Source organism: Styela clava, chromosome 15, assembly GCF_964204865.1.
Source record: "Styela clava chromosome 15, kaStyClav1.hap1.2, whole genome shotgun sequence".
Taxonomy (NCBI): domain Eukaryota; kingdom Metazoa; phylum Chordata; class Ascidiacea; order Stolidobranchia; family Styelidae; genus Styela; species Styela clava.
Window position 1 is genome coordinate 14,437,249 of NC_135264.1, and position 22,890 is coordinate 14,460,138.

The 22,890-nt window shown below is 35.3% G+C and overlaps 1 protein-coding gene across 6 annotated transcripts; it reads right to left on the reverse strand.

Annotated features, from left to right (window-relative positions):
• Positions 1-1,952: 1,952 nt before the first annotated feature.
• LOC120334008 (beta-hexosaminidase subunit beta-like) lies at positions 1,953-22,490 on the reverse strand. Of its 6 annotated transcripts, none has more exons than XM_078120465.1 (15): positions 22,261-22,490; positions 20,856-20,995; positions 20,519-20,601; positions 19,961-20,023; positions 18,905-18,951; positions 14,737-14,847; positions 14,014-14,115; positions 13,437-13,608; positions 12,767-12,914; positions 12,094-12,178; positions 11,197-11,268; positions 5,361-5,538; positions 4,519-4,609; positions 4,096-4,200; positions 1,953-3,272 (listed from the first exon to the last, which is right to left on the reverse strand). In XM_078120465.1, exons 1-15 carry the CDS (start codon positions 22,453-22,455, stop codon positions 3,212-3,214), a joined length of 1,653 nt encoding a protein of 550 aa, XP_077976591.1. In that variant the 5' UTR covers positions 22,456-22,490; the 3' UTR covers positions 1,953-3,211. The 6 variants fall into 6 exon arrangements, with proteins under 6 accessions (XP_077976591.1, XP_077976589.1, XP_077976593.1 ...); XM_078120463.1 differs by lacking the exon at positions 5,361-5,538 and adding an exon at positions 6,600-6,777; XM_078120467.1 differs by lacking the exon at positions 5,361-5,538 and adding an exon at positions 10,253-10,424.
• Between the last annotated feature and the right edge of the window lie 400 nt (positions 22,491-22,890).

A 22,890-nucleotide genomic window follows, 5' to 3' on the forward strand; every position in this document is an offset into this window, starting at 1 on the left:
TTAAACTTTAACAGTCAAACTAAAAACAAGATGGAATTAACTTTTGATAAACAGTCAGACAATTGACTAAAAAATCCAATAACATAACAATTTCTCTTTCGAATACAACTCAATTCAGAGTACACTCTGACACTCCTGCATTCACTACATAAAATCATTATTCAAAATGAATAAAATGCCTCAGCACAACTTCATCATAATATGTTCAACCACACACCACTTCGCGGTTGCATGACCAGATTGGACACAGAAAGTACAATGGGCATAGTTACCTAAGTTCAGAATTAACAGATTTACCGAACCAGTTTTGCATTATAAGTACCGACTAGTATGCTACAGGAGTGGTGACTCCCCTACGGCCCATCTAATTGGGCCACATGGGCCGTGGCCCATAGCTTTATGGGCCGTGGCCCCATCAGGAAAAATTCAATTATCTTAACAAAATTTTCAATTTTTACCAAATTGTCAATATTCGGACCAAAAAAATATACTCCTGTAGTATGTGTGCCAGGTTAGGGTTAGGACAAAAAAAAATTCAGATTTTTTACATTATAGTTCTATTATGAGTTCGGTGACTGTCTGTGTTAGCCAAGTGAATAGTTTCTTTACACAACTAGATGGGCCGCGGCCCATAGCCTGATGGGCCGAGGCCCAATTCGATGGGCCGTGGCCCCGGCCCATGGGCCGCAGAGGAGTCACCACTCCCACTCCTAGTATGAGTACAGACTTGACACAAATTTTGATTATTTCATATAAATCACCACTGCTGCACTGTCACATCCCATTCGTGTCAATCTGATTTATAAACAACTGGTATCTCAAATTAAAAAATAAGAATATACTGAAGACTGACATACCAACATTACTGCCATACTGCCATATGGCTACTCCAGTCTGCCAGTTCACAAACTGCTGAACTGGTAAACAACTTTTCGCAGAGCCTGTGTTGTTCCCTATTTCAGTACCTATTTCGGCAGGTAAATATTACGCCGTTAGTCAAATACGTTGCGAAATTCATCATTTACATTTTGCAAATATTATATAATAAACATCTCTCGCCAATCTAACGCAAAGCGCAATTTTTACAAATATTTGGTTATTTTTAGCAAATATTCTCCACTTGAGCAGCCTCTGTGCGTGACGAACGTCACACAAGACGCAGCGCGGCAAATAAACTAAAGTGACATCACGAATGCGTCGCCATGCTTTATTGACTACGTCGTACGTCAAATTTAGGCACAATAAATAATTTCGCTCGAACTTCCCATAGTACGAGCCGAAATTCTGAATTTCTAGGAGTCAGTCTGAATTTTAAACTTCCAGTATTGATGAAAAATCTAACTTATCTGCATAAACTTGAAAACATCAAGTCAACGTCCTAATATCCACATCATAATCTCTTCCCCGGGATGAATATGTAAATCATATCCTAAAGTTTTTGTTATCATAAATTACCAAGATCTTTGACCATCTCAGACGTTGGGTAGTCTATTGTAAATTTTCCCCGATCCTAACCCTTCTTTTATCGTGCATTTTATTGATATTCTTCGTTTTGTTCTTTTCGCCCTGTTACAAAAAGTCACGAGTCTGAAATTTTGGTAGACGTCCAATTCGAATACTCTTCGTCATAATATAATACGCCTGTCCATTACTATTTACTAGTGTTTCCAGATAATTCAAACAAGCTTCGAAACGGCATAGAGTTGGCGGAGACAAGAATAATTTTACATTGTTAGTCCAGAACTGCTCAAATTCAACGGCTCAGCTTGATTGGGATTCGTTAAATTTATGGCGGGGGACAAGTTTAGATATAAAAGTACAAACAATTTGTAATGCGAGGGAACCTGTTGTCACCGAGATCGATACAAAAGAGAACCCGTTCTTGAACCCGGAATCGCACCGCTGCAAGTGTATTTTGACCTTCCTATTCTCCCTATACAAATATTTCATCATTGCCATTGCACGATATGTATTCAATCAGAAAACTAGCAAACAGAATTGAATGTGAAATTAAATCATGGAACTTTGATACTGATTTAACCATAGCTGCATTTATGGGATAGGGACTAAAGTACTTGCCCATAATTTATAAAAGTAAAACTTCATAATACTAGATTTAACATATGGCAAACCTTGTTTTTTGTGTGAAAGTTGTCCAGTCAATTACATTATTTCTGATAACAATGTAAAGGATGTCAGTATTGCGTCGCAAAGGCATTGAATTTCTTCATCTCTTTATTAGATGGCTACATGATAAATCATCGATATATGTGGCACTTTTGTTAGCGTAACCTAAATTTTTGAGATACAACAAACTACCTCTAATGTAATATTATATGTATTATGTATAGACTTGAAATGTTGATGGTTTCATACCATAAAAGATAGCAATTCCACGATTAGGGGTAATAGAAATAAATGATCACTTGAGAAAAACATGGGGGTTCGGAAACGACAATTCCAATGAATCAAAATTTGAAGTTTTCCTGGGGATACAAAACATACGAAATCACATCATGAAATAAAAAAAGCTCAGTATCAAACATTTTAAATGATTTTCAACATTACTTAATCATCAACCTAATCAACACAATTTACATAAGAATTATCCCCAAATAACTCTCTTTCTCCATTTCATGCGCCCCACACAGAGTGCAATTAGTTGAGTAGGTTATATCATAACTCTGGACATTATCTGGTGACTATAATATCAATTTTTTTATAATTTTACAGAGGAAAAGACATGATATGTTGGAATATATTGTATAATGTATGAAAAAAAAACATACAAATTTGTATAGCCATAGAAGGAATTGAGGGAAAAAAAAATTGAAAGCAGAAAGAAAAATACCCAGTATTCACCTAAAATTTGAAAAATTTTTCACTTGAATTTTTACTAACTTTTGTCGTTATTTTCATCACACTACTTTTTATTAATTTGACATTAATTTTTGAAAACAAATTTAACTTTGGGATTTATATCTCTCGGCCTTGGCGTTATATAATAGCAGCATTTATGATATTCACATAAATTCAGAACTATTACTATGGTGCATACTGTATTATTACACAATGCAATGGCTATAGGAAAAAATAAGTAGCATAGATACATTGAAATGCCTGAAATCAAGAAAAAAAATATCAACTTGAAAAGTAAATCAGGAGTTGATTTGAACAATTTTTGAACTGCATTATGACATCATAATTTTTTTCATTGTCCCCATTCCATTTCGCAATAGCTTGGAAAGATCGGCTCTGCAGGGATTCCTCGACTGAAAATAAATAAGAATGTTTACAATTATCAGGCTGAAAACACGAACATTCCCCAAACTCGTAACAGAACTAACATAAGGAAAATAGGAATAAAATTATGGCCTAACCCTAACCTGGTACACACACTACGGAAGTACCAGCCATTTTGTACGAGGCGTTTATATATTTTCACTCCGAACAAGGCTCAGAATGAGCAGTTACTAATGTGTAATATTATAATTTAAAAAATGGAATCTATCGGTTTGGCATAACTAGTTAGCTAATTACATCCCATGTGATACTGAGTGTTTGTACCACATCTCAGTGAATTTTTATACAGTTTTGCTAGAGTAATAGGCCTTGTAAATATCACTTTAACACAATTCCTTAATTTCTTAATAGAACACATTTTTCGACATATAAAGTATAGGATTTAATTTAAATTTTGGAAGTTGTTCTCATATGCTAAACTAGAACTTCTTTGGGGTCTTTTCCAGTCACCCCCCCCCCCTCCCCTACTGAATGCTGAATGCATTGATGAAGGTGAATGGGCCCCCTAAACAAAATACTTGTATCAGTGTATTTGTACTTGTGTTATCTTTGGGGCCTTTTCCAGTCATCCCCCCCTACTAAATGGTGAATGCATTGATGAAGGTGAATGGGTCCCATAAACAAAATACTTGTATTAATGTATTTGTACTTGTATTATTAGTACGAGTGTATTCATTCACATATTAGTGGGAGGGAGGAAGAGGGGTCCCATCTTTGAATATTTTGAATGGGCTAATGTGATACTGTACTGTGCCGCCCATTTTTCATGATGCGAATTTATCACATTCCTACCTGACCATCCTGCATCTGTGTTGATGAAGTCTAGGACTAGCTTCTGCCGAATTGTTGACAGTCTGAGCACTCCACAGTCTCTCAGCTACTGCGCTTGCACGAGGCCTGTTTGAGGAATATTTATTGCGAGTAACAATATGTCAGTGTCAAATAATATATTGTTAAAAGAAATCAAATTTTACATTTCATATTTTTAAAAGAATTTTCTTAAAGCAAAGCCACACACTTACTCAGAAGTGACTAGAAATACAATTGCATTCGCCAAAATCAAGGGGGCGGAGTCCTTGAGTAAAAAACAGATACTGGGTCCTGATATTTTAGAATGTCGGCTCTCGATGTCCCTGATAATCTCAAACTCTGACACCCGATTAAAAAAGAATGAAAAATGGGTTTTTATTTTAAAATCAAAAATTGAAACAATACCATAGTCTTGGAGTAAGGTTTGTAGCGTCGACATACTCTCCCCACAAGCAAGCTTCCCCACCGATCAACAATTTCTTCTGTGCGGCAGTTCCTAGAGATGGCAAATTTTAATGGGAATGAGAAAGGGCTTTGTGCATAAATGGGTCATGTCTAAATTGAGGCCCGATGTTTCAATTGTTCAAAATTATTATGTTTATATTATTAAAAATAAATAACTGTATAACAGATGTCCCAAAAACACAGATCAACAAAAACTATTTAATAAAATTAAAATTTTTGTAAGGAAATTACACATAAAAACGAGTCCTAATGAAGTAAATTTATTTACTTTTATTGTCCATAAATTATATCTATTTTCAAATTGTTTGGTCTATTTGTAGATATGACACACAGAACTAAGTGAGCAAAACCGAATCCTTCAGTAATCAAATGAATATACAATAACAAAGATTACTAAGCCATAAAAATTTGCAACCATGCATAATAATAATAAAAATCATGCAAAAAATTAAAAAAGCAATCAAGATTTGTGAATAGCAGAGAAATTAGCTGAAATCAAACCAAATTCTTTCATGCCAAAAAGTAGTAACGTAGTGAAAAGTGCCATTTGAGGATAGTTAGTTTTATTATTGCAATGAATTCATCTCTGGATACTATTAACGATCATTGTTGATGAAACCTAGAGTCATTCAAATGGAAAGAATATGACTCACAAATAATTAATCGGGAATAAAACCTTAGAATTGCCTATTTGAATATACCACCAGGGTTAAACTTGGATTTTCCCTCAATTTTATATTATGCTTTCATGCAATGACCGCTCTCTATTGCCACCCACCTACCATTAAAATTAGTGGGTTCGTATCCGTAATAATTTTTCCAATCTTGTCCGTAAGATATATAATCAAGATACCACGGAGCAGATATAACCGTTCGAAAACCTTTCTTTGTTACGTTTCCTACTTCTTCCTCTAAATTTTTACCATTGATCCAAACTTCTACAACAGTATCATTTTCAACCTTAAGTATAAGATCGGCATAGAATAGGAATTTTAAACGTTTATTTTGGAGAGAGGAGAGCTGATAAGACCATACTTTTATTCAGTTACTAGTGTATGTTGAATATAGGAATAGATAACAAATTTATTGCTTTTGATTAGTCACTCCTTGCTTTATCCCAGGGTGGTCCAAACCTAGGCCACATGTGACTCGCCGCTCCATTATCTGTGGCCCGCGGCGCATTCGGAGAGTAATAAAAAAAAAGGCGTATTTTAAATTGCTTCTCGTAAAAGAAATCAGAAAAATCGTTTGACATATTGTTGTTATATTACTACAGTGACTGAATTGACTAGTATGATGGCTAGCTGAAGCAACTATAGCGAAGATGTGATGGGCAGTCCAAATTGTTACCTGGATTTCTATTGTTTTGGTCGGGAATATATGCTAACAATATAAGTATGATAGAAAACTAAACATCGGAGGCGGATTCCATTAGCCTAGGTTGGCAATGCCTAATAACTATGCGTTTACATAATAGAAGTGCTTGTTTTGTATTGCACTGTTTACCTATCTTTGGTACTATTGTGGCCCGCGACCAATGACAAAATAAGTTTGTGGCCTGCGGAGCAGACCAGCATTAGACTCAACTCTGTTTTGTTCATACTTTGTTATAAAATTTTAAGATTTTATAAGAACATTTAAAAATATTTCCTAAATTTTATGTTTCTTGTATATTCTAAACTAAAAACTATAAGCAAGCAACGGCTTAAATGATAAAACAATGGATATAAGTAAAAAGTTAGATTTTTTTTAGTTAGTATTAGATCTCAATTTATAGAACTAACCACGCCTCAAACAAGAAATTTTTGATTTATGACATTGTTCCCATATTATTAGCGCAAATGAAAAATCCTGCTGTAAACTACTTGAAATGCTACGCTTTGCTAAATCAATCAAAAAAAATTTTCTAAACAGCTACAACATGCAGTGAACAACTACATTATGTTAGTGAGAACAAAACACAAGCACGAAAATAAAAAATCGCAAATCTACTAACGATGAGCAAGCATTTTTTGGCTCACCGTTAAAAGTAAGAGGTTCGTAATTGTAATAGCGAATCCAGTCTTGGCCGACGGAAATATAATCAAGGTACCAGGGAGCGGATATTATCGCTCGAAGACCTTTCTTAGTAACATTCGCTACTTCCTGCTCCAAATTTTTGTTGTTTATCCAGACTTGAACGACTGTGTCACCCTGGACCTGAGCATAAAGGGGTCAAAGTTGAACTGCTCGATCAGTGGAATAAGAATGGGAAATACTTGATTAAAATTTTTTTTTGAGAATTTCAAAGGTACATAGTCCATTCGAACAACATCCGTAACTCTTTAGCACGGGATAAAACTAGATTAGTAACACTAGGTTAACAAATTAAACCCATTTACACTTTAGGGCAGAAACTCAAAAACCACCCTACTATGTGCAGCTGTCCTCTCGCACATAATAATAAATTGGCACAGGAATCGAACCTATGAGTAATCAGAGATGTGATGGACACAATGTGCAACCAGTCAAATTTGAAAAAATGTTTAGTAGTCGTATGGATGGTGAAAATATAAATGACCCAATCCTGCATTCCTAGACAGAAATCATTAAGTTTTAAATAAGGGAAAAAATAAGAGAATAAAATGGGAAGAGTTTTAAAGTGTGTATCTCGTGAGTAGAATTCTAGATATACAACAACATCGCTACACATCAGAAATCTGAAAAACTTCAACAGAATCCACAAACAATGAAAAGCTCTTCATTCTTCATGACATACAAAACTCCACATACCGCCTCACCACAACTGACAGATCAACTCATAATGAAATACGTTTGTATGTAACTTGTATATTTTATTTATCTCAAGGAGAGAAAAACCCACAAGATGGATTGTTTCGATGGTGAACCGCGGCCCTGCTGTTCTCTCATCAAGTGAAGGAATTGCTGTACAATTATAGTTCCAGTCAGATGAACAGTAGAGGAAGTCGTAAACAACCAGTACCAAAAAGTCCTAAAACTGATGGTTGCTAAGATATGATTCGCAAATCAAAATGCTACATAATATAGAATAAAATTAGATTTTACAATTGTGAACACTGGATTATTTCTTGTAGTATTTAATTTGACAAAAATAGTAATCATAAATCATAATTAATGGTACTCCCGTAGTATGTGTACCAGGTTAGGGTTAGGGCATAATTTTATTCAGATTTTCTTTATTTTAGTTATTTTACGAGTTCGGGGACTGTCTGTGTTACCTCCATATTGATACACACACTTCTGAAGCCCCTGATTAATTAATATTTTTGAATTGTTTTTTTTTGAAAATCAGTATTCACCGTTGAAATTAACTGGTTCATAGACGTAAAATTTTTGCCAGTCTTCGCCATAAGCTATTTTATTAAGATACCAAGGTGAAGACAGAATTGCTTTTAAACCAAGAGCAGTTACTTTAGCAAGATCTGCTTGCTCTCCATCTTTCCAAACTTCAACAACAGTGTTATTTTGCACCTAAGCAAATGAGGTTATTTACAAATTTTAATGGTTTTGGACTTAGAATATGATTAACATATTTATCCCGGAAGTGCTGATAAGCCGATGAGATGGATTAATCATATGGAAAAACACGGCCTCTCGTCCAGTTACGCATGTAACTATCCCCGCATGATATTTGAACCTGCGAACCCACCCAGGGTAATCAGGGGTATTCTTAACCCTTGGCATGATGCACCACATCGGCGAGCAGAAAGAATATTATAATAAGGCAGAGAATTGCCTTTTTTCTGTATGCTTATTTGATAACCAAATGGCATCTCCATACGCATTTTGAAAAGTCTATAACGCTGTATAACGCTAACGCTTCTTTAAAACATGGCAATTGTCACAAGTAGGGTTGTGGAACAGCGGTCGTTTCTCAATTCCAAAAGAATTGTACCGAAAAAGGTGCCAAGAAAAAGGCTCAGGAACGGTAGACAGACATTCCTGATAACTCAACACTGGTATGTCGCTTGTGTCCCACAGCTGTAGGACAAAACACAGAGAAAATATTGACATGGCTTCAAAATATTGAACCATATTTATATTCCTGCCTCAAAAATTGTGGACTGTTAATATTTCGTTAACAAATCATCTTAAAATTGATATTTTATTTCACTTTTTAAGAATAACCCGATCATATTTTTACTAAAGTTGAGCTTTTATTCTGTTATACCTCACTTAACCTTTCTTGAAAAAAGCACACCAGTTGGATGATAAGGACATACGACAAAGCATGGTATCAAGTCTATTTTAGAAATTAGGAATTTGTTTTATTTTTGTAATTTTTGGCAGAGAATTATTTAACACCAAATTAGAAATTGTTCAAAATTTTAAGATTGGGAACAATGCATTAATTTGTGTAGCTTTTTAATCCATTGCACAATGAGACGCATTCTAATGGCAAATCAAAAATTTTAGAAAATTGCAACAATTATCATCATCAAAATTTAATTTCAAAGCTTCAGCGTTTACCATTAAAATTTTCTGGGTCGTATACATAGTACTTTATCCAGTCTTGACCGTATGAAATATCATCGAGGTACCATGGCGAGGATAAAATTGCCTTCAAGCCAAGTCCAGTTACGTTAGTTAATTCAGCCTGTTGTCCACCTTTCCAAACTTCTATGATTGTATCGTTTTGGACCTACGTGGTTGGATAAGATTTGGAATGCGACAGGTTTTTTATACAGATGCTTATTTGCATATTTTGCTCTGAACAAGGCTATGTGGGTAGGGTACCACAATGAATGCAAATGACGGTAGAAATTTGACCAGCTCCCTACCTTTGGCAATTGCGAAACTAATATGTTTAAAGATTACATTTTAGTAGTATCAAAATCTAACAAGAAAATGGATTCTACCGGTTCGGTCTGGTTAAAACTGGATTTTACTGATTTGGTACGGTTGAAACTGGATTTGACCGGTTTGGTACAGTATAATTTTATTCTCCATTTTAAACTTTTTAGAGACCATTTTGTTTGTAAAATATTGTTTTAACAAAGAAACACTTTGATGCAGTCCCGAAACCCCTAAAATTGATTTCAAATTTTCTGAAAAACTATTGGGGTATATAGCAAAATGTTGTTTGTTATATGACACCGAAAAGAGTGAAAGAAGTTTAAAATAATGAGTTTGAGAAAAATACAAATGGAAGCAGAGATGTGTGATGAACCAGTTTAACTCAAATATGTGTGACACCATGGTGCAGGAGGAAGCCTATTTCAAGGTGATTGGGCGATAATCGCCAAAATTATAGTGATGCTTGTTTGATAATTCACTGACAAAACAACAAGTGACAATAACAGTAGTTCTGAAACTACATTTTCCAAGCTCTCAATTATATATTAAAAGTATCTAGTATACATTCTTTACCCCCACTACTCTACTTGAGAAAACTGTAATTTACCAGTTTAGTCCGGTTATAACTGGATTTTACCGGTTTGGTCCGTTAAAACTGGAATTAAGCTGTTTAGTCCAGTTAAATTCTACCGGTTTGGTCCGGTTTAAAGTGGATTTCACCTGTTTGGTCAGTTTAAAACTGGATTTTAACGGTTTAGTAGTTAGGGATCTAGTTAAATCAGTTAGCCAGTTCACCAATGCAAATATCACCCATACACCTTGAAATAAGTGTTCCCTTTTTTTTCAAATTTCTAACCAGTGTAATTAGTTGGTTCAACTTTGTAAAAGCTTTTCCAATCCGGCCCAAGATTGATTCGATTCAAATACCAGGTTGATGTTAAAATAGCTCGATAACCCAATGATGTTACGTTCGCTAGTGTTTGGCGCCATTTTCGCTTCCAAACCTCAACTATTGTGGATGGATCAACCTAATATTCCATATCGAAAGAAATGAGTGTTCACTTTTTGTAGATGAATCAACCCAGCTTTCCATATCGAAAAAAATGAGTGTTCACTTTTGGGTGAAATAACTGACCTATACTGCAAAACAATGCCAATCTAGTTTGTTCACTCTTCTGCTAACTAATATTTTTACCGTCTACTTAGAGGCACACTGACAGAGTAGCATAACAATATCAAACTCAGTTTACAGCATGTTCAGTGTGCCACCGGGGGTGTAGGGGGGTGTAGACAATTTTTTGAGGGGCCGTGAATCATAATAAAATATTGAAAATATTTGTCAGATATGATCTTGCCTTATTTTGGATAATAACACCACTGGTTTAGAGTGTAGGTGTCAATTATCGGAAGAAATAACTTATTTTGATTGATTTCATCTGATTCCTGCCTTCGAGAGCTTTCTAGGTAACACAGAACATAAAGCTAATCAGATCTTATAACAGAAGCTCAATACAAAGAAACGTAAATAAAGGATACGGATTTAAGGATAGGATTTATCCTGGGGTTGAGGAAAGCCGATAAGACGGCTTAATCATATTGCGAACCACGGCCTCTCGTCCGGTTACCAATCTATGTCAGATACGGAATAGTTAGCCAGTTAGCGGTATTTGTTTTTGAAAACATGAACTTGATAAATTTGAGAAACATTTTTACTGTCGTCCTATTACAACATATTCTGCTCTGGTTACTGTATATACTGTCATTGAAAGAATTCTTTTAACAAAACAATATATTACAAACCTTGACCCCATTGTCTATAACCTCTTGCCATACTGTGTAGCTGGAACCGATCTCCTCACAGATGTTGATGACCTGAAAAATAAAAGTTAATGGATAGTAAGGAATAGGACGTCCGAGAGTTTTATTGTCTATTTTATTATATTTTTCAGTGAAGCGGATAGTCGATAAGAAGGTTCAATTACGAGGGGGACCATGGTCTCTTGTCTGGATACCGGTTAAGAATGGGAATAGGTAATCAGTTCCCAAAACGCATGGAAATGAATTATGGAGGAAGCTTTAACTGAGCAATGGTAATGTGAACCAGGAAGCTTTAACTGAGCAGTGGTAATGTGAACCAGGAAGCTTTAACTGAGCAATGGTAATGTGAACCAGGAAGCTTTAACTGAGCAATGGTAATGTGAACCAGGAAGCTTTAACTGAGCAGTGGTAATGTGAACCAGGAAGCTTTAACTGAGCAATGGTAATGTGAACCAGGAAGCTTTAACTGAGCAATGGTAATGTGAACCAGGAAGCTTTAACTGAGCAATGGTAATGTGAACCAGGAAGCTTTAACTGAGCAATGGTAATGTGAACCAAAATATTGCTACCCTATATATTGTAATATCATTTCTTCTTGATGTAAGTTAATTTGAATAGTCAGCAATTTGTAAATAAACTGAAATCATAAATATCTTAGGAAACACGCACTAGTATTTCCCTATCTATACTATTTTGAACTTTTTTAAAACCGAAATAATTTTAAATTTCATTGGAGGTGAAATTTTTGAACATTCCTTAACCTTGAATGCAAAAGTAATGTTTTTTTAAATCAGAAATATTATTTTTCCTAAAATTGGCCTTGAAAGCCGATTAAGTATAAACCTGAAATGGTAATCATTAAAAAATATATATTCCTACCTTCTGAATATAGTATTGCTCCAGCTGATTGTAAGTTGTCATATTCTTTTGTTTCATCCAAGCAGTGATATCTGGGTTGGATTTCCTGTTGAAACATTGAAACGTTATTCCTAGATTTATTAGTTAATTTCACAATAGAATAAAGACTAATATATTCTGTGGTCTCCAAGAAAAACACACAAAAAATTTTGACAAAAAACGAAGAAATATAGATGGCAAACCACGGATTCTTGTCAGGTCCATTACCAGCCCATGACAGGTATGGCAATAGTTAACCAGTTACTTGTTTCCGATGATACATGGACCTAATGTTGGACGAAGAGGCAACTGACCATCAGTTATGTGAACCACCATACAACAATAAAAGAGTCCAGCAATCATAACCGATGGTCAGTTCCCGCTCCCTCCACCATCAAGCCCATGCTTTCAAAAACAAATAACTGGCTCACTAATCCTATATCCGACATGGCTTGGTAAACGGACGAGAGTCCCTGGTTCCACATATTAGCTTTCCTCTCCCCCAGGATAAATGTGTGAATCTTAGAAAAATTATCCCACGTAAGATTCGAATCTGAGGTGTGATGGCGCGATCCTAACGCTTTAAGCCTTCATTCTCTGGCAATATTTTAACCAAAAAATTTGTCATTTTTGGGTCAAAAAAAATAAGTCTTACCAGCAGTTAAAACTGACTTCATCTCCCCCGAGATGAATGTAATGATCAGGGAATACAGACGATACTTCAGTGAAAAGTTCTTTAATAAAATCATAATTTGCATCTATTATAGGATTGATAGGTCCGTATGTTCCATCAGGTTTACCATCTAAATAAAAATTTGCAACATCTAGAGAAAATGTCATGCTTGACTGAATTTAAAAGGTCAAAGTTTGATAAATGAAAAGATTTTTGAACTAAATTTTGGCAGTAGTCATCAATACATCAGAGCAATATTCAGCAAATTATTTCATTGATAAATTACTTGAGATTGAAAATTTTCCTCAGATTTTAAGTTTCTGCATTTTGGGTGAATTCCTCCTAATGCTTAAAATTAGGGTACTTCCCTAGTGTATATACAAGGTTATGGTTGGGCCATAATTTTATTCTGATTTTTCCTATTTTAGTTCTGTTACGAGTTCGGGGACTGTCTGTGTTAGCCAAGTGAATATACCCCCTGCCCATAGGTTTCAGTCCCTTTACAGTTTACATAACTTGATGTAAAGTAGGCGAACAAAATTAGTTAACTCCATATTGATACAAACACGTCTGGAGCACCAAAATTGGTGCTGATTAATTATTTTTATTCATCTGACTAAGGTCAGATTATGACAAGATAAAGTCAACTTACTAGAGTAACATGGGGTCAATAGGTCAGGTTGTCCTGGGCCCCAGGATAAACTATGACCAGGGGTATCGAACTCTGGAACGACTCGAATTCCACGTAATCTTGCATATTCAATGACGTCTTGTACATCGGATGGTGTGTAGATGTGAGTATTACTGCCGGGATTATAAGAACCCTAGATAAGAATAAGAATGTCGGATAAAAATGTAAAAAACTTGATGAAAAAACGTAAAAATGGTTATAAATAATTTAAAGAAACATAAAAGCTCATGCTTTGAAACGAAGTGTATTTCATTATTCAGCATTATATTAAAATGCAATGAGTTACGTGTTACAAACATTTTTTACCCCCATCTAGTGTGCAAAATTAAACATAATAGTGTAGCAATTGCGAATGTAGGAAGCGAGTGATAATATACATGCCAGCCTCAAAGAAAAAAACGCAAAAATTGAAAAAATTGTATTTTCAGAAGAAACAAAAATAAATAAACATAATCCATGCAAAATTTTGACAAATTTACAAAAAAAAAAATTGAATAAAACAAAAAACGTGCTCCACCGTAACAACACCGAAATATACCTTATTACTTAATTCTGGGAACCTGACGCTATAATACGGGAATGATTGCCAATCGACAATATGCCAATGAAAAGTGTTGAACTTGTTGTATGCCATTGCTTCCTAGAAGACAGAAAATACAAAGATAATGGAAATACCTTTCTGCTAAGATCCGGAAATTTTGCACTGAAATACGGAAAAGACTGGGAATCTACTATGTGCCAATGAAATGTGTTAAATTTGTTGAACGCCATTGCTTCCTGTGGTAAAATAAGATTGTTAGGAATTGTGGGAAAAAAATATTTTATGATCAGAATTCAGAGAATTCATTCAAATCCTTAAAAAATTGAAGTAAAATAAAACTGACTAGGTATTTAACTATGATTATGTATCTATGGTGTAATCCCTGTTATATTTAAAAATTTCTAGACTTTTCGTCACAATATATCTTTTATTATTCTTATGTAGGATCTCGTCAGAAACAGAGTCTTGAGTTGTGCATGCTCTCATTACTGAAATCATAATTTCAAACCCCCTAAAGCCGTTACTCAGAATTATGAAATCTCAAAAATTTCGAAATTTAATTTTGGGGTGAAAATTTCTGATAGAAACTCAAGGAGCATCAAGTTGACAAAATATTAGCAGTAGGCATAAAGAATCGCTTTTGACATGTCTTAGAGTTTCCTGTAGTCCAGAAGCCTACTTGAGAGATAAAATGTCAAAATTTTTTTTAATAATGAATACCAGATTCAATTTCAGTGTTTCAATATCAACAAAATGTCTTGATGTGTCCAATAATATTCCGCGATAGTTGAATCGAGGGTAGTCAACAATTGCAGTCTGGTTTGCAATCACCTGAAAACAAAAATATATTTGTCATTATTATAGTAAGTAATGAACACTAAAGAATCACTATGTAAAGTCATTACATTGAGTGCGAAAGCCTTATGAGGAAGGAAGGCCAATAATATGTCTTCTTATCTAGTTACCAGTCTGTTGTTAAAGAGCAAAAGAGCCTTGCTCAGAGCAAAAGGTGTGAATGATCACAGTATAATTCCAAAGTTTTAAATTGAAGTTAAAAAATTTTCAAAGCTGCATGATAAAAAGTAAACAAAGCAATGCACATGTATACAGCAAATCAATTGCTATAAAAACCGCCCTAGCATGGATCAGAGCTGAACAAACACAGAATAAAAGCAATAAGTATAAATATATACAGGGTGTTCATAGAATCCTGTTACATTCAACTTTTTTATATCTTAACTAGGTTTGGCTTAGTATATCATAGGGCGCACCAGAAGTATGTGTACCAATATGGAGGAAACCTAATTTTTTTCACCTACTTTACATCAAGTTGTGTAAATGGGGGAAAGTATATTCACTTGGCTAACACAAACAGTCCCCGAACTCGTAAAAGAACTGATAAAAGAAAATCGGAATAAAATTGTGGCCTAGTCCCAACCTGGTACACATACTACGGGAGTACTTATTATAGTAATGTAAATATTTGGATCCCATGACATAGCTCTAAAATAATGCATTCAATCATATGACTCATATCAAAAACTTTTGTAGGATTTCATGCAATTTATCTATGGCCATAGAGAGAAAGAATCCTCTGGGTTTAAACTATCATAGGACCATAGTTGAGGATACTTGAATGTCTGCAATCATTGCAATTCAAACGGCCTTGATGAGTTGGCAATTCTACCTGCGGTACCAGCTCTGTGGTTGAATTTTTTATGTTTATTTGTTTTAAATAGTGATAAAGCTGACTCTGGTTAAAATGTTACTTATTAGAGTAAATGTGGAATTATTATTATTATAAATTTTGAATTATTTAAAATCATGTTTCTAAAAAGTTGGATATACAATAAATACTGTTTCGAACTGAACATCGTTATATTCTGGCAAGCCACATAAATACAATGAATTAGATTTCGAAACTTTATATTATTAATAGGAGTGAAAAATAATACTGTTTTATTCCAAAATAAGGACTTTTCTTCATTTATGTTTAGTACATGAGCACAGAGAGGCAATCCACAGCACTTTATTTAAAGCATTCATTGACAAAACATGCAGGGTGACCCGAAAATAAATCATAAATCACTCAATAGTTACTAAAATGAGTATGTAGAAAATTCAGGGGGTATATTCACTTGGTTAACACAGACAGTCCCCGAACTCGTAATAGAACTAAAATGAGGGGAAATGGAATAAGATTGTGGCCTAACCCTAGCCTGGTACACATAAGTAGGCCGTACATAGCTTTTTTACTCCGAACAAGGCCCTGTGGAAACAGGATGTTATCGATATGTAAAAAGCGACTATTTCCGGAAGAAGCTGAATCTTTCCGGTTCAGTATCACCTACCCAATTTATAGCATCCTAAAGAAGGTTGTGGGCATGGGATTTGAATCAGAGACGTGTAATCAGCATGTAGGGATGGGCAATGTAGAATAATTTACTATTCTAGAATAGTTAAATCGAATCCAGAATACCGAATCCTATTCTATTTTCATACTTATTCAAATAGTGGGAATTTCTACATTGCTGGATTTAGATGGTAAAAAATTGCAAATGTATTACTTACTATAAATGTATTATCTATTTGGAAATGTCCTGAACATTGGATTTCATTTGATACTAATCAGGCAGTTCCCAGGACAATAAAATTTAGGAATATTACAATATTTTTTGCCTTCAATTGTTCCAAATGTATGTAATCCCTAAATACTAATAAATACTGATATGCTAAATTAAGACACGCTTTACACACTTTAATAGTAAGCGGTTAAATACAAAATAGACATGAAACGGCGTTAAATCATTATTAATTAATGTAAGTCTGCCGAGTATACTACAACATACCCGCTGAGAATTAATTAGATGCTGAACCAGCGTGTGGCCACTGCAACCTATGCGCTGTTGTAAAATATTAAATGTAACCACTATCAGTTAAAATCAACCTTTTATTCTGTTAGAGCAAGACACGTAAAACCAAGTTCCCGCAAAGGCGATTTCATACTTAGTTATTAGGTAATAACATCTGAAGACGAACTTATTTTCTATGATTATCGTTACATATCATTATCTACCCAGACTTGGCCCTACTCAAATTCAATATGTCACTATCTTCGCCAGATGAGGCAACTATTTTCAAAATTTATCAGCAACTAAAATACTACAGACACTCGATCAAACGTGCATCTATCTTGAACGATAGAAATGTTATCATTAATCATTATCTATCCAGACTTAGCCCTACTCAAATACAATACGTCACTATCTTCGCCAGATGCGGCAACTTTTTTCAAAATTTATGGGCGACTAAAACACTACAGACACTCGATCAAACGTGCGTCTATCTTGAACGATAGAAACGGACGGAAAAATATGTAATCTTTTGAGAGTGAAATTTAAATGTGACAGTAGTTCGCGTTTGGCGATATAACTTTGTATTTCGGAAAATGGTATAATAAAATTATTCGTAAATAATATTTGATCTAAATTAATGGCGAGTAATGTTATAACATTTAACGCATGGCTTTCGGTTTACGTGCATCATTTTTTTTGAAAAAACTCGTAGGTCGCAAAAAATCATTTAATTTAAAATAAGGCAAGGCACGTCTGTAAACAATTAAAGATTGTTGCATCCAGATTATCGGGATATCTCCAGTAAGCACAAATAACGCTAGCTAGATAGCAACGCAAAAATGGTGCAATAACGAGTCCTCGCCGTGAGGTTATATTACCGACTTCTTGTCCTGAATATGCCGATTGAGGTTCCATTACATTTGAACCCACGTACATTTGAACCCATGGCAATTGCACCTGTATGCTATTGCACCTATGGAATTTTTTTTGTTTTTCGGATAGTTGAACCCACACTAACCCTAACCCATGGGTTTTAGCACCCGCATATAGATTGAACCCGTGGATATACACATGGGTTCAAATGTACGTGGGTTCAAATGTACGGTCACCCCGATTGAAATTACAGTGTTTGATGTTTACCGATTTACGGGTTCTTTGCGAGCAGACGCAAGTTTAATTAAACGAGAGAGATTTCCACGCGAGAAAAACGCTCGTCTATAATTGATAAATTAGAAACCCGAAATACAAAAATTGACGCTTGGCGCCGGAGAGGCGGAAACCGAATCCTGTTATCGGATCCTGTTGGATTCGAATACTTTGGGATTCGAATCCTCCGGATTCGGTATTCTATATTGCCCATCCCTATCTGCATGTTTAATGCTTTAACCCTGACATGGAAAAACTACGGCCTGCGGGCCAAATTGGGCCCATTGAATAATTCAATTTGGCCCGTCTGATGCTGCCACAACCAAACTAAATCCAAATTTTGATGTTTCAGCTTAAAAATAGCTCAAGGAATTTGTTGAGATTGTGATTAAATTTAGTTTGACTAGAGGCTTATTGTTCTCCACTTTTGCTTTTGTAACACTGTAAATATTGTTCATGGAATGTAACTTTTTACGTCAAACTTACATGGCCCGCCAGCCTAAATGTGCAAAATTTTCGGCCCTTGGCCCAAAAACCTCGACCCCCCCCCCTGCTTTAACCATTTGGCTCTTGCCCCACCAGTTACTATTTCAGATGCTTGAATTGAAAATATAGTCGCAAAATAGTGAAAAATACCGTTCGCCCACAGTGGTCACACAACAAAGCAAATAATTATTATATCCCACTTCCTGTTTCCTGGTTCATGAAAGTCAAGCACTGATGACTGAGAAGATATATTAATGTTCTGAGGCTAAAATTTAATTCTGATATTCTATTAGAAATATGGTTTCTTATAGATTTCAGCCTTAAACTATGAAATCATACTCAAACAATTAGGTATCAATAGTTTTTCAAAATTCATTTTATATCCCATAATTGAGACTTACCATTCCTGTTGAGTCTTTGTATAGAAGTTGAGAAAATGTTTCCAATCCTCAAATGAAATTTAAAAATAAATGATTAATATTCATGTTTGGAATGAGTGACAAACTATAGTGTTTACGTTGTGTGAACTTAACTATTATTGGCATTGAAAGTAAAATATTAATCCCCTTGCTGATCATTTCAACCGATGGGCAACAAACCATAAAAGTTTTAGGCAGAATAAAAAAAGATTTCAGCTCTTTCTTCAACTATATCAGAATTAAAGTTTGATAAACATTGACAGTTCGGTGCTCCCGAAGTATGCGAACCAAGATGGCGGACATCGGAACGTAACATGGGTAACAGGTTAGGGATAGGCGATAATTTTTTGCCAATTTTCCTTATTTTAGTCCTATTATCAGTTCGAAGACTAGCCAAGAGCCTCCCATAGTATTTATACCCAAATTTATGGCCTAACCCTAACCTAGTACACATATTACATTCCGATGTCCACCATCTTGGTTCGCATACTTCGGGAGCCCCAACAGTTCAATTCCGCAATACTCACCATCTCACTCAAGGAACAACAGATTTGTTATTAGTTAGTTATAACTGTTATAACTAAAAAGATTCCAGTACAGAATACAGTATCTCACTGATAACTATGACTAATTGTCTAGAGCAGGTTATTGATTTTATGACATGCGTTATTCGCTTCGCATAAGCTAGCTGTTGCTGTTAGGGCATTGTAACATCATAGGCATAGATAATAAATTGGATTTAGGTATAGGCTTCACAACACAAAGGGATTTGAATTACTGGCACGTACCAGATTAAACTAAATTAAAAACTCGTTTCGTGGGCTGCACATCATACAAAATAGGCACTTCATCGTGGGCTAAACATTTTTTCCTATAGGCCGCACACCGCTGGTTTAGGGCCTTGTGTTAAACACTTAATAAAGAAAAGTAGGATAGTTTTTTATCGCAAAGTACGTTGATTCTAATCATCTATTCCAAATATTAGAGCAATGAAACAATATCATTTGTTCGTTCATCTGTAACATGCCATCATCAAACCTCTCAAAATTCCCCAAACAGATTCTGCCATGAGTGTTGAAGGAAGTCCAACATTCAGAGAATCTAAAATCAAGAAAATTTATATCTAATCAATTTCATGAATGTCTTAATCTAACCAGATAACAGCTAATGCCTCACAATTTTAGATGCATCACACCTTTATACTATACAATACACTCAATTTGAAAATGGGCATTAAACTTTAAAAAAACAATTATTTCAAAAGAGAAAGGTTAAAGAGTTAACCAATTTACTGGGCAAATTTTAGGTAATTGCTATCTTCCACAGTTCAAATTTACAATCTTTGTATGAAAAACCCACGTTTCTTCCAAATGTTAATAACATTCATTTTTTTAGACCAATAGCCATACCAATGGCCCAACCCTAACCTGGTACACATACTATGTTTCTGTGTCCGCCATCTTGGTTCACATACTTCGAGGGGTACAGTACCACATCCGTCAATAAGAATTAATAAATGGATATTTCTATTACAGATGTTCGATTGGAGTTGTTTTGAACTTGACAAATTTGAAATAAATTAAAATAAAATCTTACAAGCTTCATTCATCTCTAAACTTGGTAAATCCTCACATTCACCCATGACATTGATTTCCAATCCAGAAATAGTGTTGCCAGATCTAGAAAAAAGAAAGAATATTAATGAAACTAGATACCAGTCTGGGATGGAAAGCCTAGTTTTATGACCTGTAACCCCATTCCAAAGACCCTTAATTAACAGTTGTGGCCTCCTGGTTTTCTATAAAAATATTTAGTTTTGCTGTCATCGAAAGTGGTATCTAGTGAAGAACTGCATTTGCAATTCAGTTATTAACTCTTCCAAACACAAAATTTCAAACTTTCAGCCTTTTTCATCATAAAAGGATCAACCTACTGAAATAAATGTAGTTTAGTGTTCACTGCATATTTTCTGATAATTTCTTGATATCTTTTGAAGGCTTCAGTAATAATCGGACAAACTTTACTTGAGGGATTCAAGGTGAACACGAAGTTTCCAACTTCTACCGGATAAACCTAAAATATATCGTAAAATTTAGATGAAAGATATTAAAATTCAACTTTGCCAAAGGATTAGGTTTTCATGAAATAAGATATTATAGATATTTAAAAAAAGTTAAAATACATTTTTTCCATAATTTTAATTTTAACTCTGAAATGACGGTCTTACTACTTACTGAATACAGCGCGAAACACCGCAAAGAGCGCGAAACACCGCAAAAGAGCGCGAAACAGCGCAAAACAGAGGGAAACAGCGCAAAATAGTGCGAAAGAGCGCAAAACCGTATGTGCACCAAGATGGCGCACAACCTGAAAATAGTATGTGTGTGTGTGTGTGTAGCGGATTCAGGTTGTGCGACATATTGCTGCACATACTTCTGGAGCACCAAAAAGGTAGATAAAATTTCGCATGATGACCTATAATCCGGTACATAACCTTGTAAATATACCGGAAATAGCGCCATAAAACCATGGCGAGAGGCGCCGTGGTTCTTACATGGCAGGAGGTGGTAATGACTGCGTCTCCTGTTTTGCGCTGGTTTCCTTCTGTTTCGCGCTGTTTTCCTCTGTTTTGCGCTGTTTTGCGCTCTTTGCGGTGTTTCGCGCTGTATTCAGTAAGTAGTAAGACCCCTGAAATGATTTAGAATATTTGAACAACTGGCATTTCAGCAAATATGCCTGCGCAGAACCTTGTTCGATTGAAATACTGTTGACACCGTATAAAATAATCACGCTTCATACAACTTCAAGATTCATACAACTTAAAAAACAGGTGTTTTTATCCTGTATTATAAAGTATTTTCAATACTAAGCATGGGGTGAAGAATTATGATTTGGTATGTCTTTTAAACATGTCAAGAGTGAATATAGCTAACCAGTTAAGCACCAGACCATAATTCATTCTCATCAACTGTGTTTTGCAAAAAACCTAAATGGTAGGGTGAACTTTTTTTGCTCCGATGAATCACATTGTTTACTTTTTTTGAGAAATAGTGACATTTTCAGATTTAGTTCTTTTAGTCTGTTGCGCAGTACCAGTTTACTGATTTTGTGGTGATATGGAGGCACCGAACTGTCTCATGACATTGGGGTTTGCACTCCCTCTCTCATGTTTAAACTCTTTAATGTGAGGGCTATTCTTGAAATCGGAGAACTGTGTTGTGCTGGTACTTTTCGTACTAATCACGGAGGAGAAAAATGATAATTCAGTGTGCCATTGAATTCGAACCTCTGAATCAACAAGCCATGCTAGATTCAAAATTAAAATACACAGAACTTACCGCTGTATGGATTGTCATCTGCTGAGGTTTTGGCCAAGTACTCCCTGGAGCAGTGTTGCCAGATAAAGGAGGAGGAAACTTCAATTGTGCACCGAGAGAATGAGTTTGAAACATGTGTTTTCTGTCATGTGCTGTGACAAAAACTACACAGAAAAGTAGCAATGACACCTTGATATATCCCATCTTCAAACACATAAAATTAACTTATGGTGAACTAAGGCACTAACTGAAAATAATTGGACAAATGATTAGAACCTTGTCCTGACAAAAAAATGGGTCTCAATGGGTATTTTCGTACCTGACATACTTTTAGTGGGTGTAGCATAACGATAAGGTGGGGGTTAGGATTGACATATGCAAAAATTGTTGGTACTAAACTATACCAGACCCGAAATATCATAGTAACTACTTATATTTACATATTTATCCCGGGGGAGAGGAAAGTGAATAAGACGGCTTATCCATATGGCGAACCACGGCCTCTCGTCCGGTTACCATTCCAAGTCGGGTATGGGATTAGTTATATTGTTTGTTTTTCGGAAGCATGGTAGTGGAGGAAGCCGTAACCGACCAGCGGTTATGTGAACCACCCAACGACGACGAGGAGTCCAGCAATCCTCTCGCACATAA